This window comes from Heloderma suspectum, chromosome 1 (genome assembly GCF_057233095.1).
Source record: "Heloderma suspectum isolate Gila_16-S chromosome 1, 16-S_ref, whole genome shotgun sequence".
Lineage (NCBI taxonomy): Eukaryota > Metazoa > Chordata > Lepidosauria > Squamata > Helodermatidae > Heloderma > Heloderma suspectum.
Genome location: NC_139458.1, coordinates 360,685,538 through 360,712,893, shown reverse-complemented (window position 1 = coordinate 360,712,893; position 27,356 = coordinate 360,685,538). Strand labels below are relative to the sequence as shown.

At 44.6% G+C, this 27,356-nt stretch overlaps 1 protein-coding gene across 3 annotated transcripts; it reads left to right on the top strand.

Moving 5' to 3' along the window:
* The first annotated feature begins 955 nt into the window (after positions 1 to 955).
* DACT2 (dishevelled binding antagonist of beta catenin 2) lies at positions 956 to 26,718 on the top strand. 3 transcript variants are annotated; one of them, XM_084828030.1, is made up of 4 exons: positions 956 to 2,769; positions 18,744 to 18,876; positions 19,711 to 19,995; positions 24,287 to 26,718. In XM_084828030.1, the coding sequence occupies exons 1-4, from the start codon at positions 2,551 to 2,553 to the stop codon at positions 25,882 to 25,884; spliced, it is 2,235 nt and encodes a 744-aa protein (XP_084684156.1). In that variant the 5' UTR covers positions 956 to 2,550; the 3' UTR covers positions 25,885 to 26,718. The 3 variants fall into 3 exon arrangements, with proteins under 3 accessions (XP_084684156.1, XP_084684155.1, XP_084684157.1); XM_084828029.1 differs by having other exon boundaries at positions 24,071 to 26,718; XM_084828031.1 differs by lacking the exon at positions 956 to 2,769 and adding an exon at positions 17,032 to 17,159 and having other exon boundaries at positions 24,071 to 26,718.
* Positions 26,719 to 27,356: the final 638 nt, after the last annotated feature.

Below are 27,356 nucleotides of genomic sequence, written 5' to 3'. Positions count from 1 at the left end.
CCCCAAAGGAAAGGAAAATGCCCCCAGCCCCAAAATGAAAGAAAAAGTTTTCCCTACCTCAACTTCTGGCTCAGCCATTCCGTTCCCCACCTGGCACTCCTACCTCCTCCTCTGCCATCAGAGCCCCCACCTGGGAAGGTGCTGTGTGTGTGTGTATGTGTGTGTGCAGAATGAAGAAGGGGAAGGAAGAGAAAAAGAGAAAGACTAGGGATTGGGAGGGAGAAGTACTGAGAGAAAGAGCAAGGCTAGAAGCTGCGGAGGGGGGGGGACACAGAGGCAAAGAGGTGTGGGGAGAAATATAGCAAAGCTAAAAGTGAAGGGGAAACAGGAAGCAAATGGGCAGAGAAAGAGTGAGGACAGGGATGAGGGGAGGGAGAAGTAGTGAGAGAAAGAGAAAGGCTAGGGATTGGGAGGGAGGGAGAAGTGAGAGAAAGAGCAAGGCTAGAAGCTGGGGGCAAACAGGGAGGTAAAGAGGTGTGGGGAGAGATATAGCAAAGTAAAAAGGGGAAATAGCAAGGCAAATAGGTAGAGAGGGCAGAGAAAGAGTGAGGAAAGGGATGGGGTAGAGAGAAAGAGCAAGGATAGAGGAGTGGTGGGGGAGAGAAAACATGTAAAGGGAAAAGGTCTGTGCGGGTAGGGAAAAAATGGGCAGAGCCAGGATACGACGTTTTTCTTTTCTTCCTGCCCACAGAACAGATGATCAATGGCAGGATCAGTGGCAGGAAGAAGAACCTGGAATCCTAACATTTTTCAAGTTGTTTACAAAAATTAAAATAAAGTTTTGAAAGGCGCAGGGGGTAGAAAGCTGCAGGCACTTTGGAGGACCCCATGGGGATATGCTTGTGCCTGCGGGTGCCGTGCTGGGGACCTCTGATGTATGGCTCCTTGAAGGGAAGGTGGGATATAAAAGTAATATATAATACATAGAGTCTTCACGCTACCCCATCTTAAACATATATTTTTTAATGGAGACAGTTCACACGTTCCGCTGTGAGTCTTCAAACAAGCAATACACATGCATGTGTGAGTCATCCCTCAGACTAAGGGTCACCTGGAGCAAAAGGAGGATGAATGGCATTACTCCATCCCTGCAATCTGCTAGATCCTGGTGTGGATAATTTCATTTTTGCTCAGTAATGTGTGAGTCTGTGTGGTTAATATCATGCTGCTGCCCATCTGCAGAACTATACCATGTTGTCATTTTAGTCTGATGTTAAGCTTAAAAAAACAATCAACTCTTCTTCTGCCAAAAAGCAAATTTACATACATAATAGGTTGCATCCAGACTTAAATCATACTTGGAGCAGACCTGCTGAGATCAATGAGACAAGTCTGTCATGACTAACTTAACTTCCACTGATTTCAGTCTGCTCTAAGCATGACTAAATCTTGCTCTCACCCCATTATGTTTTAGGGAGCTGTGCAGTCTTTAGACTTAGTTTTGCATTCTCAGCAGAGGTGTATGGGTGATCTCTCAGAATGAGATGTACCATTTCTAATTCAGAGGTTTTCAAAGGACACAGAAGCTGCGGTGCATGGGGGGAGGCAGGAAACATTCATAGCTTTTCTTCACATATGGTTCTTCTTACTACCTACCTCTTTCCCTTCCCTCACGCTTCAGCACCCAGACTTTAGTTTGGAATTCATTCTTTATTAGGAAGTGTGCCAGACTGAAATCGAGGGAGAGGCAGAGCGACTGACATGCTGGGATTGTTATTGGAAATCCGGGTTCAAATAGCTGCTGGATCATTCACGATGCTCAGTGGGTGCCCGTGCGGGGAACAAAATGCAATCCTAAACTCACGAATGAATGAATGAATTGAAATCGACTGGTGCCTGAGTAACTCGCTCCGAGCTGACCTCCTTGGAGGAAACGTGGGATCTATGTAACGTATACTCTAGGTCTCTTATGTTGCAAGTGCAGCTGAAGAAGACCAAAACTGAACGCCAAACAACGAAGGGTGTTATAGGTACCACAAGACTCCTCGCCGGTTTTGCTTCTGCAGCGGACGGACGAGACCCACTCCCCGCGCACGTTTACTCGGGGTAACTCCCACCGACTCCGGTCGCACTTCCTTCTTAGGAGGTGGCAATTTAGGGTCGCAGCCTGCCTTCGCTGGGCACACGGGGGTGGGGAGAGAAGGAATGCGCACGCCACGCACACTTACTTCGTGCCAGTCCTGAGAAGGTGGTTATCGCCATGATCACCAGACCTCTCGTTGACCCTTCCCCTCGAAAGGGCGGGGATGCCCGGGGAGGGAGGCGGAGGGATGAGTGAGGTCGAGCTGTGGTTGGCTCGTCGCTGCCGGCTCGGTCTGTTCGGCTCGGCGGTGGCCCAGGGCTGCCCCGCGCTGGGGCGGGCGCTGCAGCGCAGCCTCGCCCCCCCCCCCCCCCGCTCCCCAGCCGCAGTGGTCGCTCCTCTGCTCCATTCCGTCTGCAGGAGGCGAAGCGAGAGGGCGCCGCCGCCGCCTTTGCACCGGCTCGATCTCCTTCAGCAGCCCGCTCGGGCGGCATTGCCTGGCATGGCCTGGGCTTGAGCGGCGGGGGAAGATGCTCCTGGGAAGGCAGCAGCAGCAGCGGCTGGGCGGCTGGGACCGCTGCAGGGTGAGCGAGAGGCTGCAAGCCGCCCTGGCCGGCCTCCAGGAACTGCAAGTGCTGCGCGAGAAGCAGCGGGCGCTGGTGAGCGGGGCCTTGGCCGTGCCGCGCGCGGCCGAGGGGAGCAAGGAGCGGCGCCTGGAAGCCACCCTGACCGCCTTGAAGGAGCAACTGGTAAGCGGAGGCGCAGGCGGGGCGCCCCCGGGAGCCAGCCTCGGGCGCTGGTGGCCACACCTGCCTGCCCAAGCGGGGCTGGGGGGGGTGTGAGGTGCCCCTGCAAAACGGAGCTCTCCTGCGCGCCTGTTACAGCTCTGCGCAGGAGGGCCGCGGGTCAGGGGTAGAGCGCTTGCATGATCGTCGTCATCTGCCCACCAGAGCCCTCGAAACGATGCGCAATTGCCATTCTGCGTTGCGTGTAGAAAGTCCCAGGTTCGATCCCCGGCGTCCAGATACGGCCGGGAAAGACTCCTGCCTCAAACCCTACAGAGCTGCTGCCAGCCAGTGTTAGACAATCCTGGGCCAGATGGGCCGGTGGTGCGACTCGGTATAAGGCAGCTTCCTCCATACTCGGTCTGTCATGTCACGATTTATATACTTCACAGTGCAATCCTATGTATGTCTCACTCCATTCAGTGGGACCTACTCCCAAGTAAGTGTGTATAGGATCGCGTCTAAATCTTTCGGGGATGTTGGATTTTCCTCTCTTAAATCTTTCCTTTCTCTTAATCTTATGTATAATTACCTCGGAGTAAGTCCCATTGAACTCAATGGGACTTACTTCCAAATAGACATACATAGGGATGCACTGTAAATGACTCAACAACAGTTTTTTAACCATCAACCAAATCCATTTTTGTCAGCTGCACAATTACAGACTTAACTTATTTCATGCATGTTTAGACAGAATATAATTTTTCGGGGCTTATTCCTCACAGCACAAAGCCTGTATGTGTGTGTCTACCTTGGAAGTAAGCCTCTTTATCATCTGCCCCCTCCCCCCACCTCCATTGCACATTCTCTGTCGTGATCCCCTAGCTTGATTTTAGCTCTTTCATCTTTATGAAAGGGTCATGTTTTTAGATTCGAGATTGTGGGTGTACAAGTTAATAGAAGGTAGCCATAAAAAGAATGAAGGGTAATGAAATACTATTTTTTTAAAATGCAACATTCGGAGCAGTGTTCTTTCATGTTCTGAGAAGGGCATTTGTATGTGCACATTTGAAGTATTTATTTATTTATTTCATTTCTATACCGCCCAATAGCCGAAGCTCTCTGGTAAGTAAGGAATAACCATTCTAATTCTATGGAGTAGTGATGCATGATACAATTATTTAAATAAGAAACCAGTCTCTTAAAATTACAGACATATAACAACCCTGAAGCAGTCACTGTTATCTTCTGCCTTAATCTAAGAGGCACTTCAAATATTACTTTGCCAATTAAATGTGTACTGACATTACCTATGTGTGTGATTTGTCACCTGCATGCTGTTTTCATGCTTTGCCCTACACAGAAGTAAATTCTTTGTAGGAAGGATATAACAGTTGAAGCAGCTCTGTTTCCATGTAGTAATATATTTCCATTAATAGCTACATGTTTTGACTTGGATCTTGTACACTCAATGTCAGTGAGAAACTACTCATGGATAAGTACACTTGGAGGCTAAATTGTGCCTTTGATCTGCTCCACCCATAACTTGGTGTGTGTGTGTGGTTTTGTTCTGGGGGGTTTTATGTCTCAGGTGGCAATCCTATGCCTTCCTTGGGAGTAAGTCCTATTGAACTTAGTGGAACTTACTTCTGAGTAAGTACACTTGGGATCATGCTACACAGTCCTAAAAAATGAAACTTTGCTATGTCAACTGCCGGATCTCATTGAAATTCTATTAAATTCAGTGGTGCAATTTTGGAGAAAGGATATTTGGGGAATTGCAATTTTGTGTACTAAAACGGGGTGGGGAAAAAGAGTTTTGGGGTTGTTTTTTACTTTGTTTTATGCCACTGGACAGAAATACGGAAACAGGTACCACAAAGTTGAGACTTCCTCCAAGTTAGTTTGTATAGGCCCTACTAGAAATGAAGTCTCACTGAACTAAGTGGGGCTTACTTCTGAATAAACATGCTACAAGCAACATCTCTCATTTTGGGATGTCTTGACAATTTCAGGCATATTAACAGAGCAATCCTATACATGTCTACTCAGAAGTAAATCCCATAGAGTTCAATAGAGCCTACTCCTAGGCAAGGATGCATAGGATTACAAGTTAGAACTCTAAATAACTAATTTTTTTTAATAGATTCATCCATATCCATAAGCTTAGATATTACAAAGTTCTTTTCAAAGGTTGTGGTTGTGGTTGAGGTTTTGTTTTCATTTGTTTGTTACCCCATATATAGTCTGTTTGAGGGGAATGGAGGGGTGACTAGATAAAGCTTCATCCCCCCCTAATTTTTTTTGTTATTAAGGCTGGACGCAGAAGCCAATGGACTGGCTCCAGAGAATGCTTTAGCAAATGCCTATTTTTAAGTGTGTGTATATATATCATATGATCTTGTTCTCCGTTCCATGCAAATAGAAGGTTTTTATGAATAAATCCAAAGATAGTTTGTGCTCTGGCACAACAGCATCCAAACACTTTCCATACAGCCAGTGGTTTTGTTTTCGGCTTTCTCTATTCTAATTAATGAATTAGAATATTCTAATTACATGTAAGCATGTAAAATTATTTAATAGAATAATTAAATATAACTATTTATATGTCTGTATATTAATTTTAATGAATTCAGCTTCAGACATTCCTATTCTGAGACATAGTAGATACATGTTCCTAATGTATTTTCAATGTATGGTTTGACTTGATTTTTTAAAAAACTATACTGCTGTAACTTGTAAGTGTTTGAAGAAGTTTAAGAGCATGTGTTGCTAGTAACTGGAAAGTGCAGAGAACAGTCCACATCATATTGAAATCAGCGGCAGGACTATGAATTGCATCTTTTGCCATACTTTTGTAGAGAGAGCATACAAAATTATCCCTAATATTTCGCCTCTCAGATTATTCTTGACAGACTGGTTGGATGTTGCTCACATCATATATTTGTCCACTTGAAGATATTACAGAATACTCAAGATGCAATGACAATCTGCACAGAATTGTAAAGCAAGAAGGGGGTCAACAATGCTCTTCTAAACCAACCCCCCAGATTATGGGTGGAAGTCTAGAGTGTGACCAACTCATCTGAAGGAAGAGGAAATAGACACAGACAGACACAGCATTTGTTAATTTAGAGGTCTGTTTATTTAAAGCATTCACATTTAATCTACTGTCTGGCAGTGAATGGTGTTGAGAAAATGGATAGAAGAAAATCCTTTTCTCTTTCTTAAACTGGGGTCACCCAGTGAAATTGATTGGCACTAGACTCAGGAAACAAACGCAGGAGTACTTCTTCACACAATGCATAACTGTTGTATGGAATGCACTGTTACAAGATGTGGTGACGGCCACTCATTTAGACCGCTTTAAAAAGGGATTAAACAAACTCATAGAGGTCTATCAGTGGCTATTAGCCATGCTGGATAAATGGAACCCCCGTAGTCAGAGGTAGTATATCTCAGAGTGCCAGATACTGGGAAGAAACCACGGATGGGAGACTGTGGCCTTCATTATTTGCTTGTGGGGTTCTTGGAGGCATCTGGCTGGACACTGTTGAAATTGGGATGCTGGATTAGATGGACATTTATCTCATCCAGCAAGGCAGTTCTGATGTTCGGTAAGGGTGAGCAAAGAGTGGTAACAAACACAGGCTATACAAATTACCCCCAACATAAAATCAGATCTGTAGTACTGAATACCAGAAAAGCTTTTTAAACATCTCCAGCATGATGTGTCAGTTATTATATAGTGGCACGAGAGCATTACGTTTAGACTCAGGCAACCCAACTTTTCTATCAGCTCTTTTCCATCATATGTTACAGTGATTTAGGTTTATGCCTAAATAAATCTAAAGTGTACACCCAAACATGTAAGTGGGGCATGCAACAAACGGACCTTGCAAGCATGTGCATCGCACAAGTGTATTTGTCAGGGTGTTGTGATTGGCAACACCTCCCTGTCAAATATAAGAGCCTTCCCCAATCTGGCACCCTCCAGATGTGCTGGACTACAGTTCCCATCACCCCAGCCAGCATCATGGTGGCTAAGGATTGTGGGAGTTGTAGTCCAATACATCTGGAAGGCCCCAGCTTGAGGAAGCCTGAAACAGACACTCAGTGGCAAAACTGGGTCTCTCCTCTATGAGGTGTGCAGTAACCTGGAGCTATGAAGTTCATTGGAGCTGTTTGATCAATTCACTAACTTTCATAGGGCTGTTCTCAGGCAAAAAGTGCAATTTTTGAGCTTATGGGAGGAAGGGCAAGATCCAAATGCAATGCAAATGAGTAACTGTGCTGCACAGCAAGCACATTTTTATTAGGACCAGCCAAAAATGCACAAAATTGTGGGTGAGCTTTCGAGATCTCTTCATCTAAGGAGACATTACAACAAGCAGGGGAGGGGAGAGATGCAGAGGGAAGGGGGGCTTGATGGTGAGGTCATGAAGTCTGCATGATCAGAGTCTTAAGATGGAATGGAGGGGAAAGTGCAGCGTTAAGTGGATTAGGCCAGGGATGAGGAACCAGTAGCTCCCTAGATGAATTTATTTATTTATTTATCTTATGGATATGCATATGGATCCTCCTCTCCATTTTAGCCTCACAACAACTGCCCTGTGAGGTAGGTTGGGCTGAGAGTCAGTGACTGGCCCAAAGTCACCCATTCCATGGCCAAGTGGGGACTAGAACCCGGATCTCCTAACTCCCAGTCCAACACTCTAGCCACTATGCCACACTGGCTTTCCAGTGGACTACAAGCCCTGTCATCCCTGACCATCGGTCATGGTGACAGGCTGATGGGAGTCCAACAGCCTCTAGAGGGCCAGAGTTTCCCACCCCTAGACAAGGCTCCACTATGGGGATGGAGAACCTTAGCCCCCCCAGGGTCCCAATCTGGCCCTCTGGCATTCCGCAGATGGCTTTGCCCCTTTCCCCTGACTTCCAATCGTTTGGTGGTTTCCCAGCTTTGGGGCAGCTTTTCCCACATTCCAAATGGATGAAATGCCTCCCTTAAGGCTTAGTTACTGGCAATAAGAACTTTATGCTAAAATATGCTGGCATTTTGGCCCCATTCCTTTTTCCTTCAGCCCCACCAATCACTGGAATGTGTCCTCCCACCCCACCCCAGATGTTCTTTGAAGTGGAATTCAGCCCTCAGCCTAAAAGAGGTTCAACACCCTTAGTCTGCTAGATGTCATCTAGGACCGTTGGGACAACAGTCGCCAATCAGGTTCACTTTGAGGCAAATTTCCTGCCCAGCCCCAAAGTTAGCCCTGGAATATTAAAGCAAACCCACCCAGCTGTTGAGCTTTTTCAAGCAAAAACCTTTAAGAGATCATGTAAAGTTCCCTAGCTCTTTCCTGTGAGTCCACCCTATACTTCTCCATTTGGGCTTCATGCTGCAGCACAGAGCTGAGAAACTGAATTTCTTGTTCATAGGTGGTAGGAAGAGGTTAGTGATCATTAATTTTAGCTACCTAAAATGTGTCAACCATCCAGCCATTTTTTAAGTACAGCAGGGTTGTTGTTTAGAATTAAGAGCAAATTATATGTTTCTGCGCTTCTTTAATAGTGCACTCTGGGCAGTATCCAAAGCTAGTGCTTCCTAGAGCAGCGGGAAACTAGCTGAAACTACCATTTCCGCAACAGAACAAGTCAGCAGAATTACAGAGCTCCACTGACCTGCCCCATTCTGGAAGTGCGCCTTTCAGCTAGTTTCCAGGGTTGCTGTAGGAAGCATGAGCTTCCTCTTGCGCTAACGGTTGTCCCCGTTAGTTAGTGCAACCTAATGAGCGCTGGCAGACTGCCAGTTTTGGATACTGCCTATAATCTCTGTAGCCCTTCAGAAAGTTCTGTAATGCAGGTCAATATCATTATCCCCATATTCCACACAAGATGGTGTCGCCAGTTTGGGCCTGAGAGAATACTGGTTTATCTAAGGCTGCTTAATGCATTCAAGGCTGAGCTAGGATTTGCTCACACTCTTGCCCGCTACACTGTGCCAGTTCTCAAATATTGTGCATATTGTGCGTGTATATGTATGCTATATGAATTGACGAACAAATAGAAATTGAAGGCAGCCATGTTGGTCCATTAAAAAAAATCCAAAATGATTTTTTTTATCATCTATCTCTCTATCTCTCTATCTCTATCACATTTCTATACCACCCATTAGCCAAAGCTGTCTGGGTGGTTCACAACAATTAACAATGGTCCCAGGGCATAGTCTGAAGGCACATGAGGCAGCCACCTTGCTGAAGCTAAGCAGGTTTGGGTCTGGTCAGTGCTTGGAGAGGAGACCGCCTGGGAAGTGGAACCACATGTAGCTTTCCATGATGGAAGAAAGGTGGGACATAAATGTAGAAATAAATAAATGTGTGCATGCATGCCATAAAATACGACATGATTAATTTAAAAGTTTAAAACTACAATATAAAATACAGATAAAAACGAAAATAAAACCTAGCAGTAGTACAAAGATTTAAAATACACTAACAGAAACTGCAAGACTAAAATGCCTGAGAAAATAAGATCTTTACCTGGCACTGAAAAGACTACAGTGAACAACGTAGGCGCTAGGCAAACATTGCTAGGGAGGTCATTTCATAATTGGGGTGCCACAACAGAAAAGGCCCTCTTCTTTGTAGCCACCCACCTCACTTCATTTGGTGGGGGCTTCCAGAGAAGGACCGCTGAAAATGATCTTAGGGTCTAGGCAGGTATATATGCGATGCAACAGGTAACCTGGACCCAGGCTGTTTAGGGCTTTGAATGATATGTATTGGCTAGAAGCCAATTGGAATAACCACACAAAGTGAGAGCAGCCATGCTTCTCTGTACTCATAGCCTTGGTGGGAAAAGATTTCAGGTTGCAACCTTACTGGTTGCAGTACATGGCTGCTTACATGGCCTAACCTTACTTGTCTGTATAACACTCCCATTCCATCAGAGATTATGACAAAAGGTAAACTTGGTCTTTTTCATCATCTGTTCCCTCTCTCAACTTTGTTCTTGGGTTGGTTGGTTGGTTGGTTGGTTGGTTTAGCATCGTGCTTGATAAAAAGTTCTGATGAACTCCAGAACTTACTCACTTCTGTGTGATGGTTTTCATTGGTCCTAATAAAGCTGGCATGTTACTGTTGCTACATACAGAAATGTATAGTACACACACATTTAAGATAATGATGGGAAAAAACTGCAACCCCTACACACTTTGTTGGGGTAGGTTGCATGGTTAAGGTCACTCCTAGACACTCTTGCCTGGGATTAAGGCCCATTGAACTCAGTGTAACTTACTTCAGAGTAGACATGTATAAGATTGCACTGTAATGAGGAACACAATCAAATTCGTGTGACATCAGCTTTTTTTTTTTAACCCCTAGACATTTTTGTGAAGCAGCAAACATATATTAGGATTGGAATCTCTTCCTGAAAGAAGAATGCAATCAAAACATAATAGACTTTAATCTCTCCAGTACTGGCAATTACACACTTCAGTAAACTCCAAGTTAATTCAGATCTTCCCCCACTCCCTCCTTCTTATTGGTGTTAGACTTGGCCATCAGTTATCAATCAGGTGTGAAAACACAAAGGGTATTCACTAACTGTAGGCAGTTTTATCAGAAGGCATCTTGGAGTGAAAATTGGCTTTAACCTTCAGGGGATGCTTAAGCCTTACTTGTGAAACATAGCAGCAAGCATATCTTGATTAGAGTCAAAATGGCAGCACAAGTCTACTGCCAAACCCTTGATTACCTGTCATTGATAATTTTAACTAATGACTCCACTTTATTTTATTTAAGCTCAAAGAGAATATGATTTAAAGCATTTATTGCTTGCTCAAGGCCAGCGGGTTAATAGAAACACCCAGTGACCTCTGACCCAAAGCAATCCATTCCTGTTTGACACATGTGCTTTGGGCTATAATAGCTCATTTGTATGTGTATTTTGTTCCAAATAAGACTTGAAAAAAGGAGGATTAGCTTATCAAGATTTGGCAGACACTTGGCTGAGTTTTTAAAGGGGGGGTGTTCATGGTTTTTACTGGGAAAGATGGTGATTTCTACATGGATCATAAGGAATGTGTTGATTAATTTACCACAGGAAAAATAGGTTTGGGAAGGACACATCTGAGTGCTAGGCCAGTTTTGACAGGCTCTGGTCAAAGGTATCAATAGTGGCCAAGATATGAAACCCCAGAAGTTCGGCTGGTATCTTTTAGTAATGTACATGCAACCCAACCCTATGCCTGCTCACTCAGAAGTAAGTCCCATTCAATTTCTTCCAAATAACATGCATAGGATTGCAGGCAGCCCAAGTTATATTTCTCCTCTGGATCAACATTTATGTTAAAAAGCCGAAATATTATGGCTGCAGAATCTTGACTCAGACAGTGGATTTGCTCCCAAACTCTGAAAAACACTTCTGCTGGAGTTAGGCCTGGTCTCCATTCTCTCTGCATTCAGGGTCACAGTCTTCCTCACTATGGTGAGATTTCATTCAGCAGTGTGTCCTGTTTTGTGGTGCATCTCCTCTTTTTTTTTTGGTAAACTGAGTTTCTCTGTCATTCTTAATGACATGCAACTTCTCTCCTACAAAGCTTGACTTAAAGAGTGTCTCTTATTAGAACTTTGTTCTAATCTGGCTTGTCAGCGTCGGCAGTCTTATCATAATTGCCAATATCATTGGTTTGTTGTTGTTCAGTCATTCAGTCGTGTCCGACTCTTCGTGACCCCATGGACCACAGCACGCCAGGCCTTCCTGTCCTGCGCTCTCTCCCGGAGCGTGCTCAAGTTCATATTCATTGCAACGGTGATGCTATCTAGCCATCTCATCCTCTGCCGTCCCCTTCTCCTTTTGCCTTCAGTCTTTCCCAGCATCAGGGTCTTTTCCAGAGAGTTTTCTCTTCGCATTAGGTGGCCAAAATATTTGAGCTTCAGCTTCAGGATCTGTCCTTCCAATGAGCACTCAGGGTTGATTTCCTTTAGGATGGACTGATTGGACCTCCTTGCAGTCCAGGGGACTCATAAGAGTCTTCTCCAGCACCACAGTTCGAAAGCATCAATTCTTGGGCGCTCAGCCTTCCTTATAGTCCAGCTCTCACAGCCATACATTACTACTGGGAAAACCATAGCTTTGATTAGACGGACCTTTGTCGGCAAGGTGATGTCTCTGCATCAGTTCTTACTATGCTGTCTAGGTTGGCCATAGCTTTCCTCCCAAGGAGCAAGCGTCTTTTAATTTCATGGCTACAGTCACCGTCTGCGGTGATCTTGGAGCCCAAGAAAGTAAAATCTGTCACTGCTTCCATTTCTTCCCCTTCTATATGCCAGGAAGTGATGGGGACAGATGTCATGATCTTAGTTTCTTTAATGTTGAGTTTCAAACCAGCTTTTGCACTCTCCTCTTTCACCCTCAACAAGAGGCTCTTTAGATCCTCTTCGCTTTCTGCCATTAGGGTGGTATCGTCTGCATATCGGAGGTTGTTGATAATTCTCCCAGCAATCTTAATTCCGACCTCTGATTCATCCAACCCGGCGTTTCTCATGATGTACTCTGCATATAAGTTAAATAAGCAGGGTGACAATATGCAGCCTTGTCATACTCCTTTCCCAATTTTGAACCACTCGGTTGTTCCATGTCAGGTTCTTACTGTTGCTTCTTGACCCTCGTACAGGTTTCTCAGGAGACAGATAAGGTGGCCTGGTACTCCCATCACTTTAAGAATTTGCCACAGTTTGTTGTGATCCACACAATCAAAGGCTTTAGCGTAGTCAATGAAGCAGAAATAGACGTTTTTCTGGAATTCTCTTGCTTTCTCCATGATGCAGCAAATGTTGGCGATTTGATCTCTAGTTCCTCTGCCTCTTCGAAACCCAGCTTGTACTTCCGGTAGTTCTCGGTTCGCATACTGCTGAAGCCTAGCTTGTAGGATTTTGAGCATCACCTTGCTGGCATGTGAAATGAGCGCAATTGTGTGGTAGTTTGAACACTCTTTGGCGTTGCCCTTCTTTGGAATTGGAATGTAAACTGACCTTTTCCAGTCTTGCAGCCATTGTTGAGTGTTCCAAATTTGTTGGCATATTGAATGCAGCACTTTAACAGCATCATCTTTTAGGATTTTAAATAGCTCAGCTGGAATACTGTCATCTCCGCTAGCTTTGTTGTTACTAATGCTTCTTAAGGCCCACTTGACTTCACTCTCTAGGATGTCCGGCTCAAGTTCAGTGACCGCACTATCATGGCTATGAGGGACATTCAGATCTTTCCTGTATAATTCTTCTGTGTATTCTTGCCAACTCTTCTTAATCTCATCTGCTTCTGTTAGGTCCCTGCCTTCGTTGTCCTTTATCATGCCCGTCTTTGCACAAAACGTTCCCTTGAGATCTCCGATTTTCTTGAAGAGATCTCTAGTCTTTCCCATTCTGTTGTTTTCCTTGATTTCTTTGCATTGTTCATTTAAGAAGGCCTTCTTGTCTCTCCTTGCTATTCTTTGGAACGCTGCATTCAGTTGGATATATCTTCCCCTTTCTCCCTTGCTTTTCGCTTCCCTTCTTTCCTCAGCTACTTGTAAAGCCTCATCAGACAGCCACTTTGCTTTCTTGCATTTCTTCTTCTTTGGGATGGATTGAGTTGCTGCCTCCTGAACAATGTTATGGACCTCCGTCCATAGTTCCTCAGGCACTCTGTCTATCAGGTCTAATCCCTGAAATCTATTCCTCACCTCCACTGTATATTCATAAGGGATATGATTTAGGTCATACCTGAATGGTTTAGTGGTTTTCCCTACATTCTTCAATTTCAGCCGAAATTTTGCAACAAGAATCTGAGCCACAGTCAGCTCCAGGTCTTGTTTTTACTCACTGTATAGAGCTTCTCCATCTTTGACTGCAAAGGACATAATCAATCTGATTTCGATATTGACCATCTGGTGATGTCCAGGTGTAGAGTCGTCTCTTGTGCTGTTGGAAAAGAGTGTTTGCTATGATCAGCATGTTCTGTTGGCAAAACTCTTTTAGCTTTTGTCCTGCTTCATTTTGTACACCAAGGCCATGCCTGCCTGTTATCCCGGTGATTTCTTGACTTCCTACTTTAGCATTCCAATCCCCTATGATGAAGAGGACATCTTTTTTTGGTGTTAGTTCTAGAAGGTGTTGTAGGTCTTCATAGAACCGATCAACCTCAGCTTCTTTGGCATCAGTGGTTGGGGCATAGACTTGAATTACTGTGATGTTGAATGGTTTGCCTTGGATTCGTACTGAGATCATTCTATCATTTTTAAGATTGTACCCCAGTACTGCTTTTCCCACCCTTTTGTTGACTATGAGTGCTACTCCATTTCTTCTATGGGATTCTTGCCCACAGTAGTAGATATGATGGTCACCTGAATTAAATTCGCCCATGCCTGTCCGTTTTAGTTCGCCGATTCCCAAGGTGTCGATGTTCGGTCTTGCCATCTCATGTTTGACCACCTCCAGCTTACCTTGATTCATTGATCTGACATTCCAGGTTCCTAAACAATATTGTTCTTTACAGCATCGATTTTCTTTTCACCACCAGACACATCCACAGCTGAGTGTCCTTTCGGGTTTGGCCCAGCCGCTTCACTCTTTCTGGCACTACTTGGAAATACCCTCTGCTCTTCCCCAGTAGTATATTGGACACCTTCCGACCTGAGGGGCTCATCTTCTGGCGTCATCTCTTTTAGCCTTGTGATACGTTCCATGGGGTTTTCTTGGCAAGAATACTGGAGTGGGTTGCCATTTCCTTCTCCAGTGGACCACATTTTGTCAGAACTCTCTGCCATGACCTGTCCGTCTTGGGTGGCCCTGCACAGCATAGCTTATGGCTTCACTGAGTTACGCAAGCCCCTTCGCCACAACAAGGCAGTGATCCATGAAGGGGAATATCATTGGTTAGCGAACCATGAAGTTAAATATAGGAAACTTACCTGAATAATTACTAGGCAGGAGTAGATAATATTCAGCAAGACCAAGGAGGGAGGTCAACAACTGCAAATCTGTTAGTCCTATCTGTAGCATTTAGAGCACAATGGCTAGGACATTGTACCTTGAAGAGTTGTGTGGATTTTGGCTGGTACTTCATACTGAAGGGACAAGCTGCACCTGCTGAAATTCCTTCTAACTTTAAAGTTCAGAGGTTGGCTTTTCGTGATCCATGGATATAAAGCAGGCTGGGCTAACATAAAGTACCTTTAGTCTTTACCGGATTCCCTGTACCAGCAATATCTGTGAATTTTCCACTAAAGAGGAATTTTTGAGAGGGGAAAGAGAACTTACTACAAAAGAAAAACAAACCCCATACTGAAGTTTTACTTCATGCTGAGGTTTTACTGGCTTATCTACAAAAGCAAATGACAATGCTCCTGCTAATATCAAGTTGGGGTTTTTTTTTAAGGGTTGCTAACTGTAGATATAACATTTGCACTTTGATCTTGCACCTCACAGTTTCTGCTCTTCATTCCTAATGCATCTTGTCTTTTTCTGTGACAGCATAAACGGATGTCAAACTTGAAAGCTGTAATTAATTCAACCTCTGGGGAAAGGATATTGATTGATGGTGACTTTCCCATTAGATTTCCAAAATATCTACTTGATTCATCTGATATTGACCTATATTTTACAAGCTGTATAAAGGTGCCACAGAGTTTGCATTTTGATTGTTTAGAATGGACCAGGTAAAGTAAACCACACAAAGTTCTCTCTAACAAAATTCATTTGGGAGTAACTGATTTCAGAATCATTATGAAGAACACCTAAGACTCAGATGAGTGATTTAAGCAAAATTCAGTTTTAGAAGTTAGACATTAATGAAAAGTTTGGAGTCTCCCAGACAACATGAGTCTCACTCCACTCCCCATGGTTGGAGACAATGGGAAAGAGGAAAGGGTTAACAAGGCTGATGTAAATCATTTTATGTTGGTTAAAGTGCTGTAAAATTACAAACAGATCCTGGAGGTGCCATAAATTATCTTTGAATACCTGAGAACGTTGTTGAACGCTTTCTAGCCTCCTTGCCATTAATCAGAAACCACAAAGGGAGGGATTAGCTAGCAAAACATTAATCATTAAGCAATTAATTCCAGGCATGAAAGCAAAATGCTGTGACTTCCTGAATGGGTGAGACGAAGGGAAGCGTAAAGTGCTTCCGCCTTTCTCCACACAGGAAATTCAGAAGGTTCTCTGTGTGGAAATGTAATGGGTCATGTTGTGGCTAATACAGAGTTGTTGGAACAGGCACAAATACCCTTTAGTAAGGACACTTGGGGATACTATACCTCTTGTACAACAATATGTAAGTGCTTAGGGGTGTGTAGCATAACTATACATTCACCTTGGTATCTGTGAATGTTGTAGCTGGTAACTGTGGTAACTTTACCATCTTGGTAAAGGGCTAAAAGTGGGGAGGAGGCATGGGTATGCAAGTCCCACCCCAGCGTCCATGTCTTCCACATTGAGTGGGGAGGTCTAAAGAGGGTTTCTACTTGCGTTTGCTTGAACACGAGTAGATCCCTCCATGCAATCTAGAACCCTGCTTTTATCTTGAATGTAGGAAGAAACCTCTGCATGATTGGAAACACTGATAAAAGTTCAACCTGGAAAAGTCTGGGGGTGGGGCTTATTTGCACACCCACATCCCCTCCTAGTTTCTAGTCCTCATGTGAGCACTGGAATGCCCACACAGGGCAACTGTGGTTCTGAAATGCATTCGCTGCTCAGATATGGAAAAGCAGCTGGAGGGGCAGGTGGAAAGAAGGAAGCTACAGAAGAAAGACTGAGCACTTCCTCACCACCTGCCACAAGTCCGCTGTAGACGGCTTCTCCTCACTGCTGCTTTGCACATCCATGAAAAAGCAGGGTTAAGAATCCTGTGTTTGCTGCCAAACATTTCCAGCCATAATTCTGTTAAGCAGGGACCTGAAATGGTAGAAATGTATTTATCTATACTGATGAGGTATATACCCCGCTCACCCTCACACACACTCTAATCAGGGCCCAATTCTCTTCCCAATGAAGCTAACAGCAGGCTCTTCGGAGCAGCATTGTGCTCACTAAAATGCTAGCACTTTTAATTCTTTTACTTCCTTAAATGTAAATCAAGACTATTTCCCATTTAAATGTATTTTGGGAGAGGAAAACTTCCTCAGGAGTTACGTTTTGAAACAAATTTGTTTTTCAAGGAAAGCAATAAGTGAACAGTAATTTTTCGTGTGTGTGTGTCTTTTCCATTGATGTGGACATTTATTAAGGCAGTGTAATTTGATGTAAGTCCATTTAGGCCCAGTGACTTTGTGCACCTACCCTTCTGAGGTCAGCAAAAGCCTCCCCTTTGCATTTTTTTGGAAATGGAAAGAGTTCCAAGGTGTACAGATGAGGAAGAAGGAATTTAATTCACAGGTATGGAATTAATAGAATGTTTAGTGAGCCAGATAGCAGGGTACTATGTAACCACTGTGCTTTATAACTCTGAGGAATTTGAGGCTCACTCCCTTCAGCTAAGCTGGAATTCAAACTGCTTCTAAGTATACACACTAGGACATTGCTTCCCCCTGCCCCCACACCCCACCCCATATATACAACCCCAAGTTATTAAGGTGCCACACGGGTTGCTCCCAAAAGTCCACTTAGGGTGCAATCCTGTGCGTGTTTAGACAGAAAAAAAGTCCTATAACTCCCAGCATTCCCCAACCAGTTATGCTGGCTGGGGAATGCTGGGAGTTGTAGGACTTTTTTCTGCATAAACACACATAGGATTGCGCCTTTAGTTTCTGGCGGGGCTTCAGGCAGCCGCAGTGTTAGGACTAGAAGTTACAGAGAATGTGGCTGAAATAACAGTAGCCCTGGGTCTCATTGTCCTCCTGGATAACATCGACTAATACAAAACATAATATGATCCTTGCACGCTCAGTTTTCCCAGTGCAATAGGACTTTCATCCTCTCTTCTCCCTCCCTGTAGGCCTCCACACTGCCCAAAACTCTGCTCCAGAGGGTTTCCCAGCCCTCTGGAGCAGATTTTGAGGATGCACTGGAGGATACGTTGGCGGGGGGGGGGGCAGGGAGGTGGAATCTCCCCGCTCCCGGTTCTGCTAACGGAACTGGTTTTGTTAGCAGAATAACATGGATGCAGCCCATTGAGTATGATGATATTGCATCAAACATTTGTATTACTTGGATGTGTTGTGATGGAGAGGAGGAGAAATGGGGCTACTCTTTTGAGTGGCAGCCACCTATCCTTGATAAGATCTAATTCTTGCCTCAGAAGCTCCAGTGCCCATGCAGAAGCTCCTGACGTGATTCTTTGGATACGGGCCTGTATTTTCAAATTGATAATTCACAGGAAATTGGGGGCTTGGATTTAGTGGCCAAAGTTTAGACAAGTAAAAAGATATTTTAAGGGTGCAATCCTATGCATGTTTAGACAGAAAAAGCAGGACTTTTAGACTTACTGTCTAAATATGCAAAGGATTGTACCCTAATAGACTCTTTAAAAACAACAACTTTGTTTTCTACCAGTTTTAAGACATTACTTGCTCCCAGCCTTCGAATATGATGGAATATAACCTTAAATAGTATATGTTTACATAAATATATAAAATAAAATGGGATTCCAGAGCTACAAAGATGATGATCGCCATGCTGTCAGCCAAGTTGGTTTATTACCCTATTCACAAGTGCTCTAATGCTTTCTGTCTAGTGTTGTTATGACCTTTGAATTGCTCAGTTTAGTGTCTATAGCATTGAAGTCTTCTCCAGAGCTATTTTATGTATGCCATTCCTTCAAATATCAACGTAGGGTGCAATCCTATGCATATTTAGATGGGAAAAAATCCTACAACTCCCACCCAGCATGAGAGTTCTAGGACTTTTTTTCTGTCTAAACATGCATAGGATTGCGCCCTTAGCCCCTAAATATGGCCAGAAAATTTCCAGTCCTTAGAAATGATCCGAAATTGTCACTTTCCCTTCTCCCATTGCTAACAGTCCCGTCTAAGGAGACAAGATGTTGGACTGAAAAGCCACCTGGATCAGCTGGACCAGCAAATTAGTGAACTGAAGCTGGATGTAGGCAAAACTTCCATTGAGTACCTTGACAGTGACAGCAGACCCAGTTCAGGTAATTAGCAGATTTTTTTTCCTTTTTTAATAAATGTTATTTTGTTTTGTTGTAAAATGCAAAAACGTCTGTGCGAGCAAAACTTAAACAACAAAGTTGAAAGACTGTGAGACAAGACAATTGATTATAATGGATGAGTTGATCTCTGCTGTCAGCATAAGTTTCTGTTTTCATTTTTTTGGTCTTTTCAGTTATAGTACCTTTCCAAAAGTAGGACTGAGCACTTGATATGTGCTGTTTATGTCTTTACAATCTGCACTAAAGTATGTTATAAAAAGGGGAACCAAATTTCCATAAATAAGTCTTGTTTAATCATCCCTCTGACTTGTCTGATGTGTTGCTTTAATTTTTTTTAGCTAGGGCTACTTTCCAAATTTTTCAAAACTACCCATTATTATTATAATTATTATATTTATTTATATCCCGCCTTTTTCCCAATACTGGGACTCCAGGCAGCCTAATAATACCCATCCAACTACCCATACAATAGAGTTGTTTGCCCTCTGTTTGTTTTCCAGTATCTTGCTATCTTCGTTTTTGCTGCAACCAGAATCAACAAAACAATTCTGCTTTTGTGTGTCATCAAAAAATAGATAGAAATGCCAGTAGCAGGTGCCGCATACTATTTTCTGGGTTATCATTTAGTTATTCTTGAGGGGCATGTAAATGGGCAATTGCTACCACATTAAAACAACACTCTGTATCTAAACGTCCACAAAAGCCCCTCTCCTGTGAAATGGAAAATATTAGAATACCTTAGTTGGGATCTGCACATTGGAAGTTGTTTGTTCTCTGTAAACGAAGATGTGCCTCCTATTTCTCTTACCTCTGTAGGCTTTTATGATCTGAGTGATGGTGGCTCCTGCTCCCTATCCAATTCCTGTACTTCTGTCTTCAGTGAATCCATCTCCTCCTCCCATGCCAGTCTGTTGCCAAGTTCTCAGCACTCCAAAACCCGTGTCAGCATCTTTGATTACCGCCCCAAATCTGCAGATGAAACCACAGTACACAACCAGTTCCAGCAACAGGGAGCCTATAGCAGTGATGGATGCCAAATCAAAGCTTGCCCTGATGTTTCAGGGACGCCCAGCAGGTCCAGGCCAAGGCCTGTTTCCACAGGTAACTACTCTCATATCCTGTTGAAACTGAATAGAAAAGGAAGTACTCTGCTTAGTTTTAGCATCATAGCGTAATACAGCTGTCCCCAATGTGGTACCCTCCAGCTGTTTTGGGATGCAATTCCCATCAGCCCCAACCAATAGTGTCAATATGTAATTAGAAAACTAGAATTACATGTCAGTGGCAGTGCTTTTATTGTCTGACTCTACTTTGTCTCATATTGTGGGTACAGTCCTTTGGCCACTCCTTATGAAGAAGTAAAATGACAATATCCATGTTACCCTGGATTGTTTGGCGTAAAGACTGCAAGGTTATTTTTCTGATCAATAAAACCTGCAGCAGGTAAGGATGGCAGTGGCTTTGTGCTTTTAACATCTATATGGCAGACAGAAATTCAACGGTTTTAGCCAGTGCAGTGATGAAGAACTGTCCTGTTGAATTTCTGTCTGGCATACCACTGTCAACGTGTAGTAATTATTGTAACAAAAGAGCATGTGATAAAGCTTGAAGGCACAATATAATGGTTAGGCCAGCTTTTGAGTAAGGAGTATTGTCATAGTTGTGGTACTAACCTAGTGAAGTAATATGTAGTCCAACCCTATGCCTGTTTACTCAGAACTACATTCTGCTTTATTCATCAGGACTTACTTCTATGTAATAGGATCTCCTGAGCTTTAATGGCATGGAAGCAGCAGATCCTTCCAGAATAAGGTTTTTTTAATTAACAGCACACATCCAACCTTCATGGCTGCAGAGGAACTATGTCCTGAAGCAGGGGTGGGGAACATCTTTTGGCCAGAGTGCCACATTCATGCCAGGGAGGGATGTTGGGGGCCTCATGCCAGCAGTGGGCAGGGGTCACAGCCACTCCTCCCCTTACACACACACATTTACACCCATTTACACACACACACACCCATAAACCCATTCACACACATACATCTGGGAAGCCAGCTCTGTGCACCCCTCTCCTTTGAGAAAGGCAAAGTGTGTGTGGAGCCAGCTTGTGAGGGAGCCTCCACTCTGAGGTGCTCCAGGTCCCCCACAGCAGTAGCTTCCAAGGGCAGAATCCAGTAGAGCGCTTCCGCTCCTGCCGCTTCCTTTCTGCCCTGCTGATTCCCTTCGACAAGCGGTACGTCCCACCAATTCTGTTGTGCAAGTGGGACCCACCGCTTATACGAAGGAGATTTAGTGTTTCCTAGGGGAAGCCCTGAAATGAGATGCAGCACTTTTCTGGAAGGAGGCAGGTTGGCAGAGCTCCCTTATGCGAGCTCCACCGACCTGGTTCCTTCCAGAAATGAGCGTTTCCGATTATTTCAGGTCACCCCAGAAGGGCTAAATTGCCATTGTGCAAGCATTGGGGGCTGCTTGTGCAAAGGAATTGGTGGGGCATAAGAGAATCAGTGGGGGTGTAAGCACCCCATTAGATATTGCCCCAAGAGAGCTGGCTCTGTGTGGCTCGCACCTTTTCCACTGGGCAAGGTGAAGGGCAAGGCGGAGCCTTCGGAATCCATCACTTCAGGGCACAGGGAGCACATCAAAGCAGCACCCCCCAGTGCCCCCCCTCCACATGCCCCTTGCCTTTCTTTGAAGCACTTCCATGTTGCTTTGATGATCTCTGATGCAACAGAGAAGAACTCCAGAGATCAAAGGTGCCAGGGCCATGGCTTCAGAAAGGGTCTGCTCCATAGAGGAACAATCTTGCAGGCTAGATTAAGCCCATGGACTAGAGGTTCCCGATGGCTGTCCTAAAGCTTAAGGAATGTATTCAGTATATTCAGTGCCATTATTTGTAAGTATCTGGTCCCTTATGTGGGGGTGAGGAGCTGGTCGGATACATGGAGCATTGGGAAAAGAGTGATCTAACACTACTTTTCCTCTGAATACCTTGGTGGGCCTAAAAAGAGCCAGTGTGGTGTAGTGGCTAGAGTGCTGGACTGAGAGTCGGGAGATCCAGGTTCTAGTCCCCACTCGGCCATGGAAGCTCACTGGGTGACTTTGGGCCAGTCACAGACTCTCAGCCCAACCCACCTCACAGGGTTGTTGTTGTGAGGATAAAATGGATGAGGAGGATTATGTACGCCGCCTTGAGTTCCTTGGAGGAAAAAAGGCGGGATATAAATGTAATAAATAAATAAATAAATAAATTTCCAGTGCTGTTAAGGTAACAGATAAAGTGGAAGGGCTGTGCAGTTCAAAGTGTTTGCATTAAGCAGACTTGAAGAGGCAGCCTATGCCAGAGCTAAATAAAGTGCAAGCAATTAGGAGCAGGGATGCAATGGGGTCTGAATGGAAATAATCAGAAGAGGAAACTTCTACTTCTTAACTTGGACTTCTGATATGCTGTCCACTTTCTGCTTGAGCATCTCTATTCTACTGGCAGGAATAGAATTGCAGCTATGATTGCTTGTAGTTACCATAGGCAGAATCTTTGGTGGAGCTCAGGAGTAAGGAGCTACAATTATGTTTACAATGCATTGCTTTGGGAAATTATCTCCAAGGTTATTGAGTATTTTCCCTATCAGAGATTGAGTGCTTCTATTCCTTCCATCTATATGTTGGGTTTGTTTGACAGCTCAAAACAGTTGAGATCATCTTGAACAACTTGGATAGCTCTTGTGCCAAGAAGAATCCACAGTAGGGTAAAGCCAATGTGAGGGCCAGTTCTCCCATTACTTGAGCAGTGTGGAGTTTGGTTCCTTCCCACACTGCTGGGGCAATGTCAGAAGCCCCAGACTGTGTGAGAGGAATAACATGGCTCCTGGCCATACCAGTGTCACCCTCCCCAAACTGGGCAATTGTGCTGTGAGACAGAGCCACGTTGTGGATTCCTTCTGTGTCATCAGAAGCTTATGACACTGCCCAAGTTGCACAGAAAGGACCTGCATTGCAGTGGCTCCCACACCACAAAGGTAATGGCCCCTTAGTTTAGCACTCTAGAGCAGAAGTGAAAGACGGAGGAGGAGATTGGGACCACATTCATTCTGATAAGGCACAAGCCATCTTCATGCATTGAAGGTGCAACACAGGTGCACCACTGGCCCTGGGGTTGTGTGGCTCTCTGGGCCTGCCCCCCAGTGTCTACATCTTGAGCATGGATGTCTGCATTGCGGAAGCCATGCACATAGATCCCTACGTGAGCTGGAAGCTGCCTTGGGGGGCCCTTGTTAGGGCTGAAATGCAGAATAGAAATATCTGTAAAAATTAAAATAAAATAAATGCATGTTGACTTCCCCAGTGCAAACACCCATGCTCAGTGCGTAGATGACAAGGGCAGAGCCAGCAGCATGGCCCAGTTGCTCATTCATGAGTGTAATGCCTGAAGGGGGCTACAGAACAGTCCTGATGCTGCACAAGATTCTCCTAGTTAACTAGGGATGGTTCACGCAAGCATGTTCACTTGATCACCACAGCAGCGAGTGGTAATTTTCATGTGTGAAGAAGCCATCACACACATGCGACTTCACCGTACATCTCCTCAGACACAGGGCTTGTCAGTGGAGTTGTTTCACACATGTATGTGTGAGCCATTGAGTGCCGAGAGAATGAGGGCAACAAAACTGAAGGGCAACAAAACTTAGCCTTAGATTCTTTTTTCTTGGATACAGCTTTATCCCATCTTGATTATTCCTGTGGAATAATGAAAGTTGATTTTCTGGTTAAAAATATATTTTTAAAAAACACGAGATGCAAGTTTGATATTCTGCTTCATTGATTTCTGAAATATCTGACTGGCATGTGCCATAACAATATGTACTGTGTATTGAGGTCCATGTGTTCCACAGGTCATCCTGAACACGTGGAACTTGCCACAGGTGTAGTGCATGAGCCCCTCTTTGGATGTTTTATTAAAAGTACAGGAATGAGCTTTATGGCTAAGAAAATGTCCAGTAAATGAAATACAATTTAGCACTGTGTCAGCTGTAAGTCCCACTGTGATAAAATGCGAGAGTCCTCCTTGTTCAGTAAAAATGCTCTGAGAAAAATTAGAAGGAATTTAGTCTTTGACATCTAAGATAAACCTATGTTTTCATATTGATTGTGACTTTTTAAAAAAAAATTCTATTCTAACCAGGTGACCTTGAAAGACTCACCATGGCAGATGCGGGCTTTCCTAAAGTAACTGACCCCAAATCCTTTCTTCCACTTTATCCGGGCGGAGAATTCCAGTTCTATTGTGTGGACCCCAAATACCAGAGCGACTTGGTCTCTAAAAGTGGGAACGACGTGTATCCGTACCCCAGCCCCCTTCATGCTGTGGCTTTACAAAGCCCACTTTTTTCTTTGGCAGGGCCACCATCTGAAATGGAGGGCTGTCCTTTGCCTAACAAAATTGCCCCTAACGCCGTTGGACCCAGTTTGATTAGGACTCGGCCGGTCATAGAGTCCAGGCCAGGGGGTTACATCAACAAACTGCTCCAGCTGACACGCTATAGAGGAAACCATCAGGCAGATGCCAGTGAGAGGTGTCCAACAAAGAACCAGCCATTCACAATGCTCCAGAGACTCATTATAACCCCCAGTCCTGGTGGAGTGAAAATTAACAGCAGCAGCAGCAGCCAGCTGGAAAAACAAGGGAGCTCACTGCACACTAACAAAGCGGAGAGGAAGCCACAGAGGGAGGTGCCTGAAGGGGACTATGCCAAACAGCAGGGGACTGTGCACTGTGTGGACGTCGAGCAGACAGCTACCACGGTTCATGCAGAGTCTTCATTGGCTGTGAATGGCTGTTACCCTGCCAAGTCATCTGTGAGGGACTCTCCCCTGACAGAAGCAGGGGAAAGCAGCTTGGAACACAGCTCGTCGAGCTCACCGCTTGGAACGGAGGATTCCAGCTCCAGCCCCCGAAACGCTCATGTTACCCTAGCCAAGAAATCCCACAAGAAATTTGTCGGTGCTGTCAAGGTAGGGGGTCACGAACTCGCGCCTCAAGGGGAATTTGTTCGTGCCAGGTTTGTCCCTGCAGAATCCCAGCAGGTCAGGGTAAGGTTTGCTAACTCTAAAATGAAGTCTGTGAAGGTAAAGAGGAGGAACAGCGAGAAGGTGCTGAGGCCTGCAAAACAGATTTTTCATGTGGAAAAGCCAAGGGGAGGACACCATGTTGCTGCCAAGCTGCCTGTTGAGTGGAATCTGCCTCAGAGACCATTCAGGGGAAGGAACCTCACTAGGAGGCCTACTTTTGCTGGGGAAGCCACAGGTAGGTCTTGTTCAGAGTCCAGCCTGTACCCTGTACCCTTCAGAATCCCTCAAGGACCCTCTGGCCCTGAACTATACCAGGCATCCACTAACACCCTGTATTCCCTCGAAGCGGCCTATATAGACACATCCACCAAGAAAAAGCACCGCAAGTGGCAGTCCACAGTGGAAATCTCAGCCAAAACCCATGTGGCCAGTCTTCCTAGTGGCTTTGCCTTGGGGCCACCGAGGCAGCAGGCAAAGAGAGCAGGGGTTATGCGTGCCGTAACAATGAGGGCACGTTCGAAGAACCGCCACCCCTTGCGTCCTGGAGCGTATGCCAAAAGTGAGTCGGACCACTCTGAGTACTCCGCAGAGTGTGCATCACTCTTCCACTCCACCATTGCTGAGACCAGTGAAGGGGAGGTCAGTGACTATACAGCCAATCGCTTTGGGGACAGCGAGTCCAGCGAAAGTGACTCTGAGGGCGGCAGCAGCAATGGCAGCAGCCTGACTCTTGACTATGACGACGAGGCTGATGATCATGACCTGGTCTGGCCTGACGCTTCCATCAGGCCGTCAGCCGCTGTTCAGGCCTCATCCAAGCCTCTTCCGCCTATGCCCAAGCTCTGCCGCATCAAAGCTTCAAAGGCCCTCAAGAAGAAGATTCGGAGATTCCAGCCAGCCTCTCTGAAAGTGATGACCATGGTTTAAAGGGAGAGTGGGCTTCTGTTTTGTCAGCTGGCTCTGCCTCAGTTTGCAAAACAAAGGGGAATTGATGCTTAAAAGGATTTGGTTAAATGAAATGTGATTAAACCCCTAAAGGCAAAGGATCTTTTTTTTTTTTCATTTGCTAATGCCTGTATAAATTACACTGTTACTAATTTCCTTTTTTCTATTCTGTAGATGTGTGTTTATGTGGCTTTATACCCCCCCCACCCTAACCTGTTCTGATAGATATTAAGTGTATAGATGAAATGCTGTCCTCAATCAGGTCCTGTCTAAAAGATATTTGGGGGAAATAAATATGCAGCCTGTAATGCATGGAGGAATTCCCAGAGTTGCCTGAGGTGAGGGAGGGGGGGGCGGGGGGGTTGGCTAAATATGATATTGCAATTTCTTTCTTGGAGGATCTCTTTATAGTCAGCACCACTCGTCACACTTAGAAATGCACATGTTCTTTCCTCATTGTCATCCATTTTTAACATTGCTTACCTAGTAAAACTCTCCCCTTAGTTCCATCAGTTTTCTTTAAGAGATGCCGTTTATTTAAACATGAAAGCTAGGGCCGGAGGGGAAAAATGTGTGTGGCTCAGAGGAAGGCTCCAATGCTGTTTCCCACTGTCACATTCAAGAGATTAAATCAACCCTGACTGTTACAGATGTAATCTTTATATATATCTATATATATATGTTTGTGGTGTTGTTTTTCAGTGGGTAAACTGCATTCCAAACACTGGGTCACTGCATTAGTAGTTGCTGTGGCTGAGAGCATAGAAGCTCTGCTCGGATTTATTGCAGGCTCAATAAATGTTACGACGATCTACTACTGTATACAGCTGTCTGGCTTCCTTGTGTTGAAATGGGATTCTTGTCATTTAGCTCAAATGTTAAAGATTCTAAAAGGGAATGTTTACTTGGAAGTGTTGATGGGTCCCCCCCCCCTTTCCTTCTAAAACTGCACAGAGCTGCTATCGTCACGTAACCGGTTCCCAAGGAAAATTGTGCTTTCCCCATTCCCCAAATCACCCCATGTCAATTGCAAACTTGCTTGACCTATTTTACTGCACAAGCTCTCTCTAAGTGACCAGATTATAAAATGAGTTTGGGGCTGTAGGACAAGGCACAGCTCTTGGCTCTCCTAACTTGCTGATACCATATGTACTACCACTGCCACTTCCAACTGCTTTTTTTTTTTTTATCAGTGAATGATATTACCAAAAGTATACTTGATGCATGTAAAGGATCGTGAGTGTCACTGGGTAAAAGCCAATGTAAGTCTTACTTTGAGTAGACCCATTGAAAGGAATGGGACTGGTTAGTCATGTGTAACTTAAATCCCATTCATTTCAGTGGGTCTTCTCTAAGTAGGTCTTGCGTTGGATTTTACCCACTACATTGGTTTCTATGCTATATCATGTTGTTGTTTTCAAACTGCTCGGAGTGCATGGGCGCAGATACACACA